The sequence below is a fragment of the Anopheles coluzzii genome, chromosome 3 (assembly GCF_943734685.1).
Source record: "Anopheles coluzzii chromosome 3, AcolN3, whole genome shotgun sequence".
Taxonomy (NCBI): domain Eukaryota; kingdom Metazoa; phylum Arthropoda; class Insecta; order Diptera; family Culicidae; genus Anopheles; species Anopheles coluzzii.
In genome coordinates, this window is record NC_064671.1 from 89,189,111 (window position 1) to 89,210,125 (window position 21,015).

The 21,015-nt window shown below is 46.3% G+C and overlaps 3 protein-coding genes across 4 annotated transcripts; 2 read left to right on the forward strand and 1 right to left on the reverse strand.

Moving 5' to 3' along the window:
* The first annotated feature begins 1,005 nt into the window (after nucleotides 1–1,005).
* LOC120958274 (mitochondrial tRNA-specific 2-thiouridylase 1) lies at nucleotides 1,006–2,553 on the forward strand. The gene is made up of 4 exons (XM_040380957.2): nucleotides 1,006–1,190; nucleotides 1,262–1,427; nucleotides 1,498–1,682; nucleotides 1,763–2,553. The coding sequence occupies exons 1-4, from the start codon at nucleotides 1,115–1,117 to the stop codon at nucleotides 2,500–2,502; spliced, it is 1,167 nt and encodes a 388-aa protein (XP_040236891.2). The 5' UTR covers nucleotides 1,006–1,114; the 3' UTR covers nucleotides 2,503–2,553.
* A 63-nt stretch (nucleotides 2,554–2,616) lies between these two features.
* On the reverse strand, nucleotides 2,617–5,642 carry LOC120958273 (cell division control protein 45 homolog). The gene is made up of 2 exons (XM_040380956.2): nucleotides 4,793–5,642; nucleotides 2,617–4,707 (listed from the first exon to the last, which is right to left on the reverse strand). The coding sequence occupies exons 1-2, from the start codon at nucleotides 5,132–5,134 to the stop codon at nucleotides 3,322–3,324; spliced, it is 1,728 nt and encodes a 575-aa protein (XP_040236890.2). The 5' UTR covers nucleotides 5,135–5,642; the 3' UTR covers nucleotides 2,617–3,321.
* A 1,325-nt stretch (nucleotides 5,643–6,967) lies between these two features.
* On the forward strand, nucleotides 6,968–20,930 carry LOC120959978 (transmembrane protein 165). 2 transcript variants are annotated; one of them, XM_040383817.2, is made up of 5 exons: nucleotides 6,968–7,843; nucleotides 7,924–8,322; nucleotides 13,899–14,390; nucleotides 16,641–16,965; nucleotides 19,427–20,930. In XM_040383817.2, exons 1-5 carry the CDS (start codon nucleotides 7,667–7,669, stop codon nucleotides 19,522–19,524), a joined length of 1,491 nt encoding a protein of 496 aa, XP_040239751.2. In that variant the 5' UTR covers nucleotides 6,968–7,666; the 3' UTR covers nucleotides 19,525–20,930. The 2 variants fall into 2 exon arrangements, with proteins under 2 accessions (XP_040239751.2, XP_049466294.1); XM_049610337.1 differs by lacking the exon at nucleotides 13,899–14,390 and having other exon boundaries at nucleotides 6,975–7,843.
* The last annotated feature ends 85 nt before the right edge of the window (nucleotides 20,931–21,015 follow it).

Here is a 21,015-nt window from a genome sequence, read left to right on the forward strand (position 1 = left end):
CTAGTTCTTAGAGAAATGCAGTTTAGAAAGCGATTCCGGAATCAAACTAACTTTATATATCATGGCCGGGAAATGTGATTGGTTCAGGACAATGTTTACCCTATGGATAAGTTTGGGGCCACATCTAAGATCAGTGCAGGTCCATGCTGGACGAAATCTAGGATCTAGATGACCTGAAACAACAAAACCTGAAAACAAAGACTGCGCAGGGATGTAGCATCATGTCCAGAACCGAGATAGGTTCGCTAACTGGTGCGGCCTTCAATCTTGTCGGAAACAGGTTGCTAGTGCTTACTACAGGCAGGGCTAGGTTCTAGGCTGGAATAGTTCAGAAGAACATGGACATGGACATGAGGCCTAGAATCAAATAATATTCTACTTCTTCTTCCGCCTGTAGTCGCGGGTTATAGTGTAGTGTTGGGTTTCATGAATCTTTCGTTGAAATTCATTCATATGAATCTTCAGTGATGAATGATTCGAATCTCGAATCGAATCTCTAAAGATCCATGAATATCTAATGATTAATGAATCTCTCAAGATTAATTAATCTCCAAGGATGCATTAATCTCGTGGTACTTGCCAAGGTGTCTCGAAATGATGTCATAATCACGTAAGTTGTAACGCCAAGGAGAAGATTAAAAAGAAGCTCAAGCTCTATGAATCTTTGGAGATTTATTAATCCCTTTAAATTCATAAAACCCTACAGATTCGTGAATGTTTCGAGATTCGTGTTTTTTTCGAGATTCGTGAATCGTTCGAAATTCATGAATCTTTAGGGACTCATTAATGTTTGAGATTCATGAATCTTTGCAAGCAACCTTAAAAAGCTACTCCATATTTCTCCTCATGATTCAATAACGAAAATTTTACAATCATTTTACGCCAAAGCTGTTTCATCCCTTGTTAACATCACTTAAACAGCTACTTTCTGCCCATCGAACAACCATTTGTCAGCTGGACCATTTGTTTACATGTGCAACTGTTTTGACGTTTCTGGTGAGAGCGGTTTGTTTTGATGTGCTGCTCGCCCCAAATAGCACCGGCAAAATGTTCCAAGCGAGCCATTGTCGTAACTTGATGCAATCGTGACCCGAAACCGAGGAGCAAAAATCCAATGTTTCGCCGTGTGGTGGTCGGTATATCCGGCGGCGTAGATAGTGCAGTGTCCGCGTATCTGCTCAAGAAGCGAGGTATGTAAAAGCAAACGATGTACATAGCGATTGGAATGGTAAAACAGAGCTTCTCCCCTTGCACTCTACAGGCTTCGAGGTATGCGGTGTCTTTATGAAAAATTGGGACCTAATCGATGAGTCCGGCTACTGTTCCGGGGAGCAGGATTTCGAGGATGCCCAGCGGCTGTGCCGGACGCTAAGCATACCGCTGGAGGAGATCAACTTTGTGAAGGACTACTGGGTGGAGGTGTTTGGGTAAGCGAATCAATCGATTTCAGTCACCACCAAAGAAGCTTGATTAATTGGGTCGCTTTGTGTGTTTTAGAAACTTTCTCAAGGACTATGAAGCAGGAATTACGCCAAATCCGGACATTTTGTGCAACAGACACATCAAGTTCAATCGCTTCTTTCACCATGCCCGCGAGCGGCTTGATGCTGATGCGATCGCTACCGGCCACTATGCCCGTACCAACTTTGGCCCATTTCTGGAGCGGTACAATGAAAATGAAAGTAAGAAATCATTCTCCTGCTACTAAAAAAGGGGGAATTTTTCCGTTTACCCTTATCCCAATGTTTTCTTTCCCCTGCAGAAGTACGCCTCCAGATGGCACCGGATCCGATCAAAGATCAAACGTTTTTCCTATCACAAATCTCCGCCGAAGCCCTGCGCCGCACAATGTTCCCGATCGGTGCCCTGACGAAGCCGCAAGTCAAGCGGCTAGCCATCGAGGTAGGCCTCGAAGCGTACGCACGCAAGAAGGAAAGCATGGGCATCTGTTTCGTGGGCAAGCGTTCGTTCCAGCAGTTTATCGGCGAGTACATCGAAACCAAGCCGGGCCCGTTCGTGGACGTGGACAGTGGGCGGGAGGTGGGTCAGCATGCCGGTCTGCATCACTGGACGGTTGGGCAGAAGTGTAAGATCGGTGGCTGCCCCCAGCCGTACTACGTGCTGCGGAAGCATCGGGCAAGCAACGTGATCGAGGTAGCGTCCGGACATGATCATCCGCTGCTGTACACGGACATGGTGTACACCGAGCAGCCGGTTTGGATCAATGCTCCGCCGGGGCTGTCGTCCGAGGGACGGGTTGTTCGGTGTGAATTTCGCTTCCAGCACACGAAACCGCTGGTGGGTTGTAGCGTTATCGAGACGCACGGGCGGCAGCTGTTTGTTAAGCTCGATCGACCGCTTCGGGCGATTACGCCGGGACAGTATGCAGTATTTTACCGCAACGAGGAATGTTTCGGTAGTGCGCGAATACTGCAACCGGGACCGTCGATAGTGTACAGTGCTGCGGCGGGTGTGTCGCTGAAGAGTGAAGCTAGTGGGTAGGAAGGCCTAGAAAACCATTCAAAAATGAAGCAAAAACGATTGTGAAGCACACCTGTATCTTAAGCCTCTCTCTCTCTCGCTGTCATTTGTTCAACAACGAACACAATCCGCATGTATGGTGAGGTATGGTGTAATTACAGGTAAATGTTATATTTCCGTACAGATAAGCCTTAAACTATCGCTTGCTCCTCCTTGCTTGCCCTATCGGTAATAATAATTTATCAAACTGGTTTTTGTATAGAACTTTCTTTTTGCACTTTTGTTGTATAGAACCTGGAGGCATTTCTTACTTTTCCCCTATCTCGCTCGCTAACTATATCCTGTCACAATCATCCACCCCGTCCAGTCCCGTTGGTCACTCACGGTAGGAATATTGATGTCGAAGTACATAAAACAAAGAACAATCATGTCCCATCCACTAACACATACTCAACGAGTGTTCGCTCCTCCGTGAATATTTGCCTCGAGTCTTACGACCTATATTAACATTAAATATTACTTCACGTCACGACAGACGCACACAATGGGTCGACACAATTTGGAGGCACACTAACAGAACTTTTTCACATTATCGAAGGCATTTAACACACTTACTTGACTCTGTATAACACAGTACACGGCAAAAAGGGTCGAGAAAGTGTGCCAAGTGTCCTCGAATATGGTGGGAAACGTTCAGCAAACGGTCCCTAGCTACGGGTTGTGTGCGCGACAGATTTTACTAAACTAAAATTTACTAAACCAAAAAAACACACACACAAACACACCTGCGCTCCCTACACTAACAGCTAACCCCTTCCTCCTTACCTCCGTCTCTCCCTATCAACTAAGCATAACCGTCAGCGCGTCGAGAAACTTGGTACAGTCGGACTGCTTGATCTGTATGACGGCCGTCTCGAAAAAGTCCTGCGAGATTACCGCTCCGCTCCGATTGCCCGCCTCCTCGAACGCTTTCGCAAAAAAGTGCCGACTGTCCTCGCAGACGGGCGGTACGCCCGCAAGCAGCGAGATCCCCCGCGCCAGATCGATCGGAGCGACCGCAATCAGCGGCAACTCCTGCGCTCGCCGATTGCGCGACACGGCCACATGCGCACGGAGCAGAAACCGCGCCAGCAGCAGCAACCCGTACGGGCAGCTAAAGAACGACACCTCCTCCTGCAGCACCAGGTACAGAAACGGACCAGCCGAGCGGATCTGATGCATCTCCAGGCACGTCTGCACCTGCTTGAAGATGGTCGTCAGCAGCGTTTTGCACAGATCGATGCCCTCGTCCAGGATGGCCTTTTTGCCGCGCGACAGCGCATCCATCGACTGCAGAAAGCACGCCTCCGGTAACCGATCCTGCCGCACCGACTCCAGTATCGCCAGCATGGAGTACACGTAGTCGGCGGCCGAGTACTTGTTGCGGTAGCCGTACTGCAGCACGAACGAGGCGTACGTCACGTCGGGCATGTTGTACTTTTCGGCAAACTTTTCAATCTTTTCGTAAAACTCGCGCCGCAGCACCAGATCCATCGCGTTGAACGTTTGCTTCGCCTGCACGAGCGGCAGGCCCATGTCGACCAGCAGCTCGTTCATCTGCTTGTCGCCCTTGTGCGTCCAGAGCTTCAGTCGGCAGGCGGGGTAGTAAGAGAAGCGCAGCGAGTCCAGCACGCTCCAGTGCCGGAACAGGGCCAGCTGCAGATCGCTCTCGAACACGATCTTCACGGACGTTTGGATGGCCTGGTCGCTCGCTTTGTTGGTGAGGCGCGACACGTGCGATTGGAGCTTTTCGATGAGCAGCGTGTACGAGGCGCTTTCCACCTTCCCCAGTAGCTTCTGCTCGGTGACGCCGACGATCGCCCACCAGAGCAGATCGAGCGAATCTTTCGACATGCGCCACGCCAGCTCGAAGATGCTGAGCGCCGAGCTGGAACCGTAGTAGGCGTACTGGGCGTACTCGAACATCAGCGTGAGCCGTCGCTCCTGCCAGGCTTTCCGTTCGCGACGACGCAGCAACCGCTGCTCGATGCGCTGAATGCGATTGTTGGCTGGTTTTGGTGCACCACCACCACCACCGTCGCTGTCACTTCCACCGCCGTCCTCGTTGTATCCGGCATCATCATCGTCCTCCTCGTCCTCATCACCACTCTCGTTGTCCGAATCTTGAAAGATGTCCTCGAACGCAGGTATGTTTTCGTTTCTGTTCATCTCGCCCAGTATGCGCACCTGCCGGAACGGGGAAAAGCCATTTCCAATTAGTATAAGCACCCATCTGACCCGAGCACAACCCTGCACTCCCTGCACCACCAACCTGCCCATCGCTGTACACATTGCACACGTCGTACGGGCGGTGCGAGTCGCAGATGAAAAACACCACGTCCTGGTCCGGCTGCAGCACGTCCACGATGTCGATGCAGCCGCCACAGTTGACCAGCAGCACGTACCGGATGTCGCCCCGGTGCTCGCTGTACGCCCGCCGCATCGCGGCCAGCCCCATGATCGGCACGATCGAGTAGATCACATTGTCGCAGCGGAACAGGGCCTGCAGTATCTTGCTCGCGCAGATCGCATCCAGATCGTAGTTCACCAGCACCAGTATGCGCTTGCCGATGAGCTGCTGGTAAAAGTCCTTCCTCAGGTCGGCGATAAACATTGCCTATTGAGTGGGTTTTGGGGGCGAGGCGCAGTGCAAATTCAGTCGGAAATGGAGGCTGCTGCTCGACGCACAAAACGCAACAACTACCGTTCACATTCGCCGCCGAAATTGTGTGTGCGTGTGTTAGACGCCGCTCGAAGGCGAAAGAGATGGTGGAATTCCTACTTCCTGTCTGTGTATTATTATTTTTTATGCAAGCCGCACACACACACACACACTCACATCCAAAGATACATAAACACAAATTAACACTTAAAGGTGAGGTATCATTTTCTAAGGAGATGGCAGACAAATTGTATTTGGCCGTACAGCGGCCACTTGACGGCAGTTCGTGCAAGATGTGCAAGCGGTCGCTTTATGTTGCAATGCTCTCTCCCCCCACCCGTCTCTTCAATCGTCAAAACATAAATTTACGCGCCGAAAACATAACTTCCCCAGCCCATGGGACTGACAGCTGTCAAAAGGGAAGCAACAGCCCGTTAACCCTGCCAGTGGCAACCAAAAACAAAATCTAATTTCCAGGCAACCTAAACAAAAATCATCATTACAACTTCTTGTGGAAAAATATTTTGATTTATTTTTTCACGACTTATGGCTCTGTAAAAGACACAGAAGAAATGAATATATTTTTTCTATGCAAAATGCGCAATAGGAAATCGTTAACGTGAAAATCACGCTCTTAATATAAAGCCTAGAAATAACTCAAACGCCACTGATTAAGCTTAAACGACTGGAAAATCAAATATTCATGAAAAAAAGAAAGCCCTATAGCTTCACTGGTTTGCTCAATAGATGGCATATTATAACTCATGATTATATTGCTGTCCTTTTCTTGCAATGTACAGGATTCTACCTTTCCGAGTAAAAATCTATATGAATGGTCGTGTGGTCAAGATACGTGGGTATCATCACCATCGACCATTATTCAAATCTCACTTGCTTCTGTACAAATGGTTCACATTGGAGTTTAGTAACTAAACAATCGTATCGTCGTTCTAGTTCTAGCAGTGCATAACTTCAATGCGAAACCATATAACAGTACAGAGCGCGGAAGACGAAAGCTCTCAAAGCGAGAAAAACGCTATACTGGTTGGGTATCCCAACAACAGATGGCGCCACCAGCTTGTTTTTGTTTTTTTAGAATGCATGAGTCGTTTGCCGTCTGCTAAACGAAGTCTTTCTATGTTCCGTTTAGGTAGAGAGCTTGAGTCGTTTAGAACCCGTTTAGTGGTCGTTTAGTGAATTTAACTGCTGCGTTGTGAATAATGGTACTTAGGATACCAGCTTGCGTAACGCAATGCGTTGCGATATGCTGCGTTGGAACAAGTACCAAGCTCTAACCGATTTGGGATATTTCGACCGTTTCGACGATTTTTTGCGATTCCGAATGGTTTCAGGCGGCTCTGGTTGACCTCGGGTAGCTCGGATAGATATTTATGAGACCGTCCGAAACGATAAAATCACGACAGTGTAGAAATAGTGCAATACTAGCCGCTCTACTTTCGGTGCGACCGCAAACGCTTGTTGACAAGCAGTTAATGATATGCCAACGCTGTTCGGCGAGTTTTGTTGCTTGGGAATCTGCTGTGTGTCTGCTGCCACTTTTCAATTTACATTTAATGCTTTCCCGCAGCTCGTTGGTAAGAGTTTTTTTTTTAATATTTTCTATGTAAATTATGATATTTTGTCATGTTTGTTCTACCTTTAACTACAAAAGACTTACTTATCAGTACAAAATGTCAAGCATTTTAGGTCCTCGTGTATTCCCACTGTGAAAGCCCTTCCAACCGTTGTTTGACAGCACGGGTTGCTGTCAAAGGGGGAAAAAGAACAAAAACAGTTGTCCACGCGTTTCCCTCCCCAACTGACTGGCTTCCCCTTTCCAGCGCTTCGCTCTCAACACACTTGTTTGCACACTTTCCGTGGTCAGCTTGAGACGTCGCCGTCGTCGCGGACTTCCCCGTGCTCGCCGTGGCTACCCGCGCCGTGTTGTACCCGTGGCTCGAACTGACAATTGGAGAACGATAAACGCGTCGCGTATCAGTTATTTTTACCACCGGGCCCGGGTGTAAGCGTACGTGCGTGGATCGTGAAGGGGTCGAACGAAGATTGGAAGCAAGAAAAAGGTGTCCTCTTTTGGGTTGCACAGTGTCGGACGCGCGTCAGTCTACGGCAAGAGCGAATCGAATCCACATCATCATCCACCGACATCGTCCACCGTGTCACGGAACTCGGAGTTTGTGTGTGTGTGTGTGTGTGTGAAAGAAAAGCTTTGTGTGAAAGTGTGTTGTCCATTGTACGCAGTCTCGTCCACACGAGAGGAGGCCGCACGGAATCAACAATCTCCCCTTCCCCCTTTTACCCACACAGCAACGCACACAGCTTGCTTAGGTTGGTTGGTTGGGCAGGAAATTGATTTTCCCCAATCCCTTATATCCATTACGTCTTCGCCTCGTATTGATTTAACTAGTTAAGTGTCAGCTAGAGCAAGCTCCGAGTGACGTAGTGTCCCCCGCGCCAGCCAGCAAAATGTCCGGAAAAAGTGTAATGAACAAGTTCGTGCTGCGGAACATCGCCCAGCGGCTGGTGCACTGCATGTACGTGTGCGTCTTCTACCTGATACTGGTGTGCATGCTCGATACAGCCGGCATAGGGGCGGACAAGATGCCGCAGGAGGACATCTCCGTCGTGACCGAGGTGGATGGGGTAAGTGTGTGTGTGTGAGCGGTCAGCCCTATTGTTTGCGTCATACTAACGAGCTCCTCCTCCTCTCTACTCCTCGCTAGCTCTCCCCGGACGGCAGCAGCAGTGCGCCGACCGAGGGCAAGGGACTGCTCTCGTCCGATATCGGGTTCGTGCACGCGTTCGCCGCCTCCTTCATGGTGATTATCGTGTCCGAGCTGGGCGACAAAACGTTCTTCATTGCGGCGATCATGGCGATGCGGCACCCGCGGCTGACCGTGTTCGCCGGCGCCATTGCCGCGCTCGCCCTCATGACCGTGCTGTCGGTGCTGTTCGGCATCGCGGCCACGATCATACCGCGCGTCTACACGTTCTACATCTCGACCGCGCTGTTCGCCCTGTTCGGGCTGAAGATGCTGTACGACGGCTACCACATGTCGGCGACCGGTGCGGCCGAGGAGCTGGAGGAGGTGCAGTCCGATCTGCGAAAGCGCGAAGACGAGGTAGGTCCATCGCGCTCCGTTCCGTCCCATCCTCCCATCCATCCATCCATCGACCCTTTTGCTCACCCTTTACTCCGGGGAGTGTTGTTCCTTTTTTTGATTGGGGGGATGTTTCGGTGTTTGATGTTTCGTTGTCGGCCTGGTTACACAGTTGTTCGCCAAATTCAAACAAAAAGGAGATTCGTTACAGCATCAAAGTACCGGGTCGGGTAAATGTAGCATTCATCATACTACGAATTAGGTTGTAATGTTTTATTTCACGCAATTTAGCTAAATACCACTCCCCTCATTTAGCCCTTCCTCCCGAGATTGATATAGATTTCGTGTATGTGTTTCTACTGTGCATCCTTTGTATGGACGTTCGTTTACTTTATTTCTTTACGTTTTAGTTTGTTTGCTTGGAGTGCAAGCGAGAAGAGACACAAGAGTGCCATTAACCCCACGCGTTAGGAGCGTACGGCATTGGCATCAGCCTTCCCTCTGTGTGTTATCAGTATGCCCTGTGTCTGCCTGTCTGGCTGCGTTGTTTGATGGTTTAAGCACGCGGTTTATTTTTAAAAGTTTAATTCTTCAGTTGCTTCTGTGCTTTACTGATCTGATCTCGGACGGCCCTGACCTACCGCGCCGTACACGTACATACAAACACGCATACTTGATTTGACTCGTTTCCTATACACACTCACTCACAAACACTCCTCCTATTCCGCTTGCGTATGTTCCGGTTCAGTCGAATTAATTAACCTCCTGCCAGGGTGGGGGGGAAGGTGATAATTTTGGTGAACAGCGGGCGGTTTGGTGATTCCTCCTCCCTCGTGCGGCCCAGGGAGAGATCTCAGGAGCCGCTGTAATCTTTCGTTCACGCTATAAATCGTTCTGTTTGGACGTGTAGCTGTCCAGGGTTTGTAAGCAACGGTTGTTAAACAGTTCAGAAGATAAAACCTGTTTGATGGAAAAAAATTAAAAAAAAAAGTTTACGTGCTCTACAGTAGTGATGGGTAAAGTTGGCCAAATTCCGGAGTGGACTCCATTCGGATTCTGATAAATGCGGAATCCACTCCGGATGGTAGGTTCGCCCTGCGTAGTCGTTCGGAGTCGTTTGGAATTGTCCGGAGTCGCCTGGAGTCATTCGGAGCAGTAGTCGGCCTTCAAAACAGGCTTTTGTTTTGCTACACGAAGTGCACGCGCAAAGTGAAAGACAAACGAACCACAACGAATTGAAATGCCTCTAGACAGATTCTAGACGACTCGGAATGACTCCGACTCCGGACAACTTCGACGTCTCGGACGACTCTGGACGACTCCGGACGACTCCGACTCCGGGCGGATCTAGTGGTTCCAATTTGGCCGGAGTCGAAATCAGACTAACAAATGTCGGAGACGGAATGGAGTCGTGGGTACACCCCAGAGAGCACATCACTGCTCTATAGTGTTAAGTTTAGGCTTGGCCATCTGTTGCAAGCAGTTAGTAGCGTAATTGAATTCTAAATGAAATGTTTTAAATTGTTTGCGCATTCCAAACGACATCTCTTTGCTATGGAAATATGCTGCACGAGTATTTAAGCGTCATCGATTTCAACCAGATATCCCCCGTTGCTGTTGTTGCTATGGGAACAGACGATTATCGTACCGCGCACTTTATCGATCCGCAATGCACTTACTTGCGTTGTTTTGTGTCGATGTGTCGATGCGTAAAAATGTGCTTCCCGTGAGCTCATTGGCGTGATAAAACACAGGAGGACAGACAAACCACACCACTGCATCATCGGGACACCGGTGTCAAGTTTGTCATTGATATTTGTTTTGTGTGTGTGTGTGAGTGTGTGAGTGTGAGTGTGTGGCGGGCACTGATTGTGTCCGATTGTTCCTTCGATTCCCCCACCCGATTTATGAACGACTTTATCGCTCACGTAGTCGCTGGCGGGGCTGCGTGTTCCGAGATACACATGGTCGATAACGACGGGATCGGACGCACATTAACCACCTCACGGACGATGAGGCTAATGCGACTGCTGGTGAATCACGAAGCCCACAGTAACGCATGATGGTGTTACGGTAGTTATGCTGCCAATGCTTTCTATGCTGCAAATGCAATCGCGCACACACGTGGTGCGTTCGTTCGGCCAGAAGCCGTTTGTTCATGGATGGCGTATAATCTTATCTGCCTATTTGTTGCCATTGTTCGACGATGGACACTACAATGTCGTCTGGAATGAACGCTTTGAACAGTTGGCCTGTTACGATTGCATTACATTGAGATGCTTCCCTTTTATTTGATTTATTCCCTTATGTATTTGCTTTTATTTATTTGCTGCTTCTTTTATTTCTTTTTCGCCTTTCCTTTTGCCCATTCCTGTTCAAACGCCCGAGACGATTTTAGACCCTCTTTCTATTTACAATAGCAACTAAAACAAAAACACAATCCAATAGCCGACGTCCGCCGATGTTACAACTGTTCCGTTAATTATTCCCTTGCCTCGAACCCTCCTCGAAGACCTGCCCATCGGGTGTGGAGCGGAATATGCCACCGCCGGTGCTGCTGCTGCTGCTGCTACTGTGTGCCCTTGAAAACGATAAATGCAACACACTCGGTGGAAATAATTTCCTGTCGCATAACTGCTCTCGCACTGTGTCTTTAACAACAGCTCATCAGCAGTGTGTTGCAGTCGTTCATAACTGTGGCTTGCTCGCTTTTGCTACTACTCCTCTCACTATCTTTCCTTGCGTGAGTCACATGCGGCTATTATCAGGGGGACAAATATTAACATAAGACAATAAGTTGGCCAACCTTTGCGAGGCGACAAAAATGGGCCACGAATCAAACACGCGTGTGAAGATGGGGTTTTATCTCTTGTGCCTTCTTGTTGGGCCGATCTTACAATTGAACTTGTGTGTTGAGCGTTTTGATTTGTGTGATATGTATATAATAGTTCCATTTATTTCATTTTGGGAAAGTGTTAGACATGAAAATGGTTATTTAAACTTCATTTTTATGCTTTTGTTTCTCGGTTTTTAGCTTTGTTAGGGTAATAAATGATTAACTAAACAATCTATCAGCAAGGACTAAGGAATCTGTGCGTCTTAAATTAAATATAATTACTGTAATTTTAAAATGTAGAAATAATGATAACTGACAAAATATTGACAAAAAATAGAGAGGAAATTATAATAAACAGAAGGAAGCATACAGAGCAATTAGGACGGATGAAAGTAAATAGCGTGAGAGCGAAAATAACTTCAGTAGGCGTTGAAGTCACAGAGATCATGGCTGGTATTATTGAATCCGTTCGTAGCGGCGGCGTACGTCCCGACACTCATTTCCCTAACGTACTAGATGGTTGCTACAGTTATTCACCGCGGCGTTGTAGGACCGGGCTAAAGAAATGTGTTGCCATCCCTAGAATTTCATGTGAGCGCCGTACGTTCCCGCTACGAACGGATTCAATAATACCAGCCCATGTTAGTAATTCAACCATCTCATAGTAGTTAAAATTCTTAAATTTCTTATAGAAATGATTATTATAGAAATAACAAATTTTAGTATTCGTTATGCATGCAACTAGGTGATGGTTTTATTAGCTTGATCTGGATATAAGCAGCGATGAGATGGCCAAAAGTGAGATGTAACTAACTATTAACGACTACATCAGGACTTCCTTCATCCGATTTTGGAACCGGACAGGGGTTTCCGGGGGGGTTCTCATAGTTGTCGGACACTTTTTTTTACTCTTTCCTATTGGAAGTGAACTTCATGTGTTAGAAATTGGACTCCATAGGACCTTCTTGGCTCCTTGAAAATTCTCATTGGATTTGTCCAACAAGCGTGCTATATAGAATCCAATTCCCATACATTAAGTTCATTTTACGCAAGAAAGAATCAATAAAGTGTCGCACGGCTATGAGAACTCCTGGAAAACCCTGTAATTCGGTTTTTTTTATTTGATGGGCAAAAAAACCCGTTTGAGAAGTCCAACGGCGAAAGATATCCTTGTACTTTCAGATCCAATATTTTAGGTAATTTTAGAATATAAGTTCCAATCGGCCCATCAGGCGCCTTATGTTCACTTAATTGCTTCTATGTCGCCCTCTGACGGGAATTGGGGAAAATCTCGGCAATGCCGCGTAAAGGCGTAAAAAGTCAGGGTTCTTCCTGTAAAGCTGTAAAACATCTTCGCATGTTGCTCCATATGCCAGATACTTTTGGGAACGTGTGCCGTACAATGGATCCTATTTCTTTGCACATTATTTTCCAATCGGTCAACTTATTTTTATCTATTTTGCCTACCTTACCTTAAGTGAATTTCGCGCTGTTCATTAGTCGTTTTCGACGGTTGGATGCAATGCGTCCTGTAGATGTAACGTTGGAGATGGCGGAGGAAATGTAACCGACAATTTCATTTAGAATAACTATTAAATAATAGTTTAATGCCATCGAATTATTTTTTTTTAAATAACCGTGAATGTTATGCAGAATGGGCCGGTCTGGTGGCACAGATGTCAATACTTACAATTTAATGAGCATGTTCGTCATGAGTTCAAGTCCCGAATGGACTGTGCGTACCGTACTATACGTGCCCATACGTAGTTCTGTCTATTCTGCTCTGGGTAATCAATTAGACACTGAAAGCCAAGCGCACTAGTGGTAAATAAGGAGGCCTTGACCGACAACGGTTGTTATGCTAAATTAAGTTATGAAGAGGTCTACTACGCGTTTTATTAATACAGTGAAATCTCCTTAGGGTAAATCTTCACGAGGACCGTCAGCTTAGAGAGATATTCATGTTGAGGAAAACGAATTAAGATGTTGCTATGAAGTATCCGGGACGGGTCGGTCCAAGGTGGGCTTAAGTGGCTCCGACCCGTTAGTGCAGTCTAGTTCGAGTCGGGTCGGGTCAATGTAGACTCCGGGTCGCTTACGGATGGCTCCGACCTAGTATGTTTGGGTCGTCCCCGGCCATCACTACTATGCAACTCAATTTCGAGATCTATGTCCTGACGAATGTGTCTCAAATCCCTCTCTCAAGTATGGGAATCTCCTGCCAAAGCAGCTAAAAACGCGCGCTGACTTCATTCGACCATTATTCGCTTCATTCGCAACTAATACGCGCTAAAAATAGCTACACAAAAGCTTTTTCTTCTGCACTATTACTAATTCCTCTCGCTCTCTCTCTCTTTGTCCTCCCAAAACGTTCTTCTCTTCGTTTTTGCACTTTTCTCTCGTTTGCTTACATTTCTTTGCCATGTTTTCATTTAATTTTAAGTTTTTTTCTTTATTTTGTATTAATTATTTCACATTCATGATAAGAAAATTCGACCGTTCACAGTTGCCTGTTGTTTCTCTATCCCCTCGGTACGAAAAGTGAGCTTGAGGCCCATTTACCCCGTTTTTTTCATCTCTTTGACCTCTGTGTCCCCCCATTCATTGTTTTTCTCTCTCTCTCTCTCTTATTAAAAAAAAAACATAAAATCTTCTCACTTTCGTAAAATCCCTTCTCCACGCGTGTTCCCGGCCTTCCCGCTGCATTTATTGGACCCATAACAACCACAACAACGACAACAACACCGGCAACGAAATACAGCTCGCCCGTTCCATGAGCGGCAGCCGCAAGGAAACGGTCGAGCTCGTCCCGCTCAGCGACGGGGAGGAAGGGCAGCCGCGATCGAAGGCGTCCGACATCTTGCCCCGCCGGCAGCACGGCCCCAACAACCATGGCTCCATCCATTCGCTGGTCGAACCGCAGGCGGGCGGCCACCACACGACCATGTCTTCCGGCGGGACGCTGCGGTTGTCCGCGTCCGCCACCCAGCTGACCGGGCCGGGCGCTGGCAGCAAACCGGGAATCTCAACTGCCGACGGTGGCGCGAAGCTGCCGACCACCGAGAGTGACGGCGTTGCCCAACAGGGCGGCGAAGGAGAGGGCGCAGGCAAGACGGTGCTACTGCTGGACGGTGGCGGAGAGCGGGGCGAACAGAGGCAGCGGCTTCGGGCGGTGGCGGATTCGCAGGCGGGCAGCAGCTCCACGTCGCTGACAGTGGCTACTGCGACCGCCAACGGGTCCGCAGCGAAAATGGTTAGCACAACAAGTATCGGGCAAACGGGCGCTACCCTTTCCCCCAACACCCTCCCACCCCTTACTCCACACTCAATCAACGCTTGCTGAGTCCAGGCGCAGTGCGCTTTTCGTTTTGTTTTTGTTTGGTTTGTTGTTCCCTGCCAACAAGTGTACGCTCACACAAACATACACAGACACGTAATGCTCTCACAGAGGGGCACAGGGAGAGCAAATGTCACAAGACAAAGAAAAAATCCACCAAAGACTTGGTTTATCATATTTTTTCTTTAAGATAAACACTTCAACCACCCAAACACCAATTGGAAAATATGCTTCCTCACACACACTCACACACCAACGCTACGATCTCCATGCCTACTATATTCCGCCGCACACAAGCTCTTTTGATCGTTTCTATCTGCTTTTCTCATTTCCTTGTTTTCTGTTTTGTTGTGTTTTCATCCTCTTCTATTTTATAGTTTTTTTCCTTGTTTCTAACTATTGTTGCATTTTTTGCTTTCTCTTATTTTTTCCTGTGGTTTCTTACATTATTTATCTATTTTTCCTATTTCTTTCTTATCATCGCCATAATGACTTTTCAGCTCTTTACGTACCTTTTGATGTCTTGGTAACGATGCGGGCAGGAGAAGAAAAGTGTACTCCTTGTTTCGTAATTTATTTAAGCAACCTGTTATGCTGTTTTATTTTACGAACAACAAACAAAATTAAACTTCTTGCTTTGTGACGATACACAGCAAGTCGATACGCCTTTCCCTTTCGGCTGTCACTTTCCTTCGCTCCTCCTTCGTGTTCCGTCAGTTGGGTTGGGAGTGTTGGTTGATTTATCGCGCTATCCGTCGCGCCCGAGCATTCGCTGATACGTTCGTTGTACGTCTCCACTTTTGTTCGTTGTCGGTTTTGTTGTGTTGTTTGATTTGTTCTGATCGGGTTTGTTTTAGAGTGCGCTGTTTAGATATTGTTGTTCTTGCTTTTTGTTGCTTTTTCAGCTTTTCTTGTTTTAGTATGTTCCTTTTGTGCGCCTATTTTTAATTGTTTAAAGTTGGTTTTTTGTTTAGCTCCCGCTGTTGCTGTTTTTCATAGGTTATATTTCTAGTTTATCATCGATTTACATATTTATTTTCTTTTTGTCCTATTTTATCCGTGTATAGTTTTCATAAAACTGGTTTGCAATAACCTTCCTTTAGCTTCATTTTTAATAGTCTGTACCATAATATTTAGATGAAATTGAATCAAAAATAGATATCGCTATGGTGTTCTATTTTGTTTATGTTTGAACTCAGAACAATTAAAAAAAATATTTTTCACTCTTTTCTAAAATAAATGAATAAATTGGCTGACCGAACAAACTAAAAACAAACATAATTCTGCACGATAAGGGTTTCGTCCCATCATATATGCATTGTTTCCCATGGACTTTTGGTACGTTATCACGATCCAGTTGGAAATCAATACAATCCCATTGGAAAAAAAACTTTCTGGAAAACGTCCAGTAAATCGTGGGAACGAACCAACAAACTGTGAGGAAACAACAAAATGTTTCGAGAAACAACCAAAAAACCGCATTTCTTAAATATGTTTGTTTCAAAGTCAATCATTTTGTTTTCATCTTTCGTTGTATTACTTCTTCCTATTCATTTCATTTAAAATAACAAACTAACGATTGTCTTTGTTCGTATGTTATTCATATGTGATCCATCCATCCAATGTGTGTTCTATTTGTGGCAAACATTGCAAGATGCACTACCCTTCCTGAGCATTTGTGTTTCTACACACCGTGGCGCATGTCTTCCTTCTGTAGTCATCATCTCATACAAACTTCCTACATACGACGCTAACATGTGAATTGGAATGGTAGAACCTCATGCATAATCACTTGCAAACCCTGCACGAACCACTTCCAAGACAAACTCTACACGTCACCCGATTAGGGGGAAAAAGAATTATTCGATGTTCTTCAGAATTATTGAACACACAAAGTAAACAAAATTCAACTACCAACTCACGTATTTATGTGCTGTAGCCTCTTTCACGTACACGAAGTGTAGTAGCTCACAAGCAAACCCCACCACACATTGAACGAGGGCGTCCACAACAACCACAACAACAGCTTGAATTGGAGTTCCTGTTTTTTTTTGTGCAATTCTCTTTCTCTTGGGACCGTGTTACCTTCAGAACGATACAACCACTTACTAAAGCATACCATTAACGCCCATTTCCCTTATTTTCCCCCATTCACCTCGAACACAGCTGGAACGGGAAGCGAACGCGGGCGGCAGTCTGATGTCCCAGGATGCGGAATCGGGCGCCTCCACCAGCGGCCGGCGGGGGACGGGCCGGGGCCGCAACAGCAACAACAGTGCGCTGAAGCTGCTGCTGCGCATCTTCATGCAAGCGTTCACGATGACGTTCGTCGCCGAGTGGGGCGACCGGTCCCAGCTGACCACCGTCATACTGAGCGCGCGCGAAAACGTGTACGGTGTGATCGCGGGCGGCATCATCGGACACTCGATCTGCACCGGACTGGCTGTGATTGGCGGGCGCATGATCGCCCAGCGTATTTCCGTCCGTACTGGTAAGTGTGCTCTTTTTTCTTAGATTTGTCTACGAATATAGGTCTTCGTTAAATGCTTGAGAATCTCCTCGCAAGGCGCAGACTTAAAGCGTTTGGGTTTTACACCCCTGAAATAGGGCTTCATTGTATGTTTTGTGTGGTGCTCTCTGTACTCACAAAATAGGGCATAGAGCCTTTTCGGTTGGACTCGCACGATTAGCACCAAATCCAATTTTGTCTAGACAGCAGCCACGACAAGGCGATTACAAATGGCACCGAAAAATGGCTTGACTTATTGATTTCGGCCAAAAAATTGACGTAGGTCACATTGCGTCACATTTTATGAAGTACTCTAACTTTGGATGTATCTTTTCCAGGATCGAAATTTAATCGAAATATCGGAATATCGGGGCCAATGTGCTACCGACATTCTGCCGAAATACGCCTGAAATGATAGCATTGAGTTGTTGGCGTCATTGCTTGAAACCGCTGTGAATCCCTGTGGACGCGATTTCTGCTTCCTGAGGTCGGACCACCTTTGGTACCTCAAGTCGCTCATCGGAACTTCAAGGCGTTCCTTCGATGCTCTGATTGTTGTCCAATAGTGTCCAATAGATGTTGTAAATGCCAGAACAGGCTTATACGATGTCCACAAACGAAGTTGCTTCACTTTTTTTGGCCATCACGGCTAGAGTTCGACTGACAGAGGTGTCAAGTTTGTCCTCTGACGCATTATTGATAGTGCAATTAATATTTCGTTAATGTGGGTTAACTACAGGGGTATTACGGTCTTGAATACCGCCTATAAAATACTCTCCCTGATCCTTCAGGATCGTCTTGTCCCGCATCAAAGAGGATTCACCATGCGGCAGATCTTGGAGAAGATGGCTGAATACAGACACGATACATACCATCTCTTCATTGATTTTAAAGCCGCATATGATAGCATAGCCAGGGTAAAACTGTATGACGCTATGAGCTCTTTTGGAATCCTGGCCAAACTGATAAGGCTAGTTAGAATGACTATGACCAACGTCACATGCCAGGTGAGGGTGGATGGAAAACTCTCAGGACCTTTTGCTACCATCATGGGTCTGCGCCAGGGGGACGGGCTCGCCTGTCTCCTATTCAACTTGGCGCTAGAGAGGGCCATCCGTGACTCGAGGGTGGAGACTACGGGAACCATCTTCTATAAGTCAACCCAGATCCTGGCATACGCTGATGATATAGACATCATTGGTCTGGGGCTCTCCTATGTCGCTGAAGCTTACCAAGGGATCAAGCAGGTGGCAGAGATCCTCGGACTGCAGATAAACCAGGCAAAGACCAAACTGGCAACATCAGCGACCCTACCAATAACAACTCCAAACGTAGGCGTGACGTACCAAAATTATTGAGATTTCACCTATCTTAGGTCAAAGGTCAGCAACGACAATCGTATGCAAGCTGAGTTGCATGCAAGGATGCTGGCTGCCAACCGGTCATTCTACAGCCTGAAAAATCAGTTCACTTCAAAGAACCTGTCGCGACGGACGAAGCTGGGACTATATTTATTTATTTATTTGATGATTGAGAGCTCAACGGGCAGCTCTAATTACTTGCACGCAGGACCGATTATATAGTAAATGAACAACAACGTCGAGTGGTATCGATATGCGACGATCAAGTGGTAGTAGAAACAATGAATCAGAAAAAAGAACACCAATGGAAGGACCTTCCTGGGGCATCGAAGCAGTATCGTAACCATCGGCGGCTCAGAATTGATGATGATGATCGGGCACAGCTCTTAGAATGATGCCAGTTGGTACTGTTTCGTGTGGCACTCCTTCAACATAATCGATTCTGTTACAATTCACACGGAGAGCAAATGAAAGCCAACTTGTTCGTTTGGTGGTTAACTATGAACTGATTTATTACTAAAGAAGGCATATGCTACTATGCCTAGGAAGCGAAATTCTGCTGAGGCAAAATCAACTGTTTTGGTAGTCATAGCCTACTACAGATTCCATCCGAATATCATTAATGCCAAGCTCGTGGCGTTCATTTCAAGCAGCTGAAACAGCGTTGCGCGTGACGACCAAACACGCCGATTAACCTGTTTAGCGAACAGATCGTGCCCATTGCACCGATTACTGATAGAGAGGTGCGGCGCAATAGACCTTCCGCTAGGAGAGGGATCGTTTTTCCATTTGAATCAAATCACCGTTCGTAGATTGGATTACAATCCTCGTAAAGGCGAAGTAAAGCAAATGAAGAAGCATTTAATTGCTCGTTTTTACCCGTTTTTAAGGGAACAAATGAGTCACACACCTGAGTGGGCCGTTTGTCGAATGTGGTTATAAGACATTCATTAAAATGGCCCACTCACAAATCTCTAACAATAGAATTCTCTAACAAAGTTTAATTGAAACTATTCATTTTTAGCTAATCATACCAAACATTCACCTTTTCTCCCACCTCTCATCTCTCTCTCTCTTTGCAGTTACCCTCATTGGTGGTGTTGTGTTCCTGCTGTTCGCTCTCAGTGCGCTCATCTTCGGCCCGGGTGAAGAAGAACCGGTCAAGGTGCCTATTACTTAAGGGGGCGCCCCCGGGTGTCAACTGAAGCTCGCTTGCGCATCTCGTGTGTGTCGTCGTCGTCGTGTGCCTGTTCGTCGTTCCACTCTTGGTCTGGACTGGTGCCAATGGCCGTGTAGTGGGACACCACCACCCCCGCTTCTTCCTCTATCTTCACACAACTCAACCCATCATCATCATCCTGCTCCTTTCTTGTTTGGTTCGCTTTTGTTAGCTGCCACCGTACAAGGAAACGGATTTACACGGAGACAAACGATACAAAAATGAAACTGATAATGTATTTTTAAAATGTACCTCTTCAATCCTAGAACGTATGATGTGCGTGCGGAGAAGAATTGATAGAATAGTAGGAAAATAATTGGTTTCTTTTCCCTCCACTTTTTCGAAACATTTTCGTAACCTTGTCTAACAGTGGAAAAGGATTGTAAGCAATAGGAATCAACCCCCCCCCCCCCCCCCCCACTCTCCCGAAAGTCAACTCATTCTCTCATCTGTTTTAATGCATCTGTGTGTAGGTGTTCAAACGTACGGCAACCACCACCTCTAGTAAGATTGTAATGTAATTTAAAACGGAAACCAAACCCATCCCCCCATCGTCGTTGTACAATCAGTCACAAGTGATCACGGAGCGAATACAGGGTTTTTCCGGGGGATTATCATAGTTGGGGAACACTTTCTGGACTCTTTCTTATGAGAAGTGAACTTCATATGTTGCTTTTTTCAAAATTCCTATTGGATTTGTTCAACTAGGCTGCTGTTACAACCCAATTCCAATTAGAGTAAGTTCATTTCACGCAAGAAGGAACCAATCAAGTGTCCCACAGCTATAAGCACTGCTGGAAAACCCTGTAATGCTCATCTTGCCACCAGCCAGCTATCCCTGCTGCATTTTTAAAGCCGTGGTTTTACCGAACTAGGACGCACGGTGCAATCGATAGGAAGAACAGTAAAAGAATAGACGATAATAGGCGGAGATAAGTAGTAAAAAAAGGCAAAGCAAAAGAAAAAGTATTGTTTGTTTTATATAAAAGCTTGTGAAGCAAAATTCCTTGCAAAAAGGGGCACACACACATGTGTGGTCCTTGTTATTTGTGTACATTTTCTTCAGTGATTAAAATTATTCCACAAAAAAAAGGAGAACAGGAAGATGAGGGAAGAGTGTTTGATTTTAATGAAACTGTAAACTAAAAACTGTAAAGAAAGCAGGAGGAACCGTACCAAGGATACGATACAAAAGGAGTCGGAGGTAATGGAGAAATTGGGTGTGGTGAACAATTTTGTGAAAATGAATACACACTCACACAAACACACCCAAAATCACATCGCGATCACATTCAGGACAAAAAAAAACAAACGCTGACTGTAAAACAAAAAACAATAAAATAAAAATGCTATTAATTACCTGTTAAGTGGACGCCTTTTTTCGACCTTCATTTTCGAGCAAACAACAAACGCAATGATGACGAATACTAATTATTTAAATTAAAAAAAAAA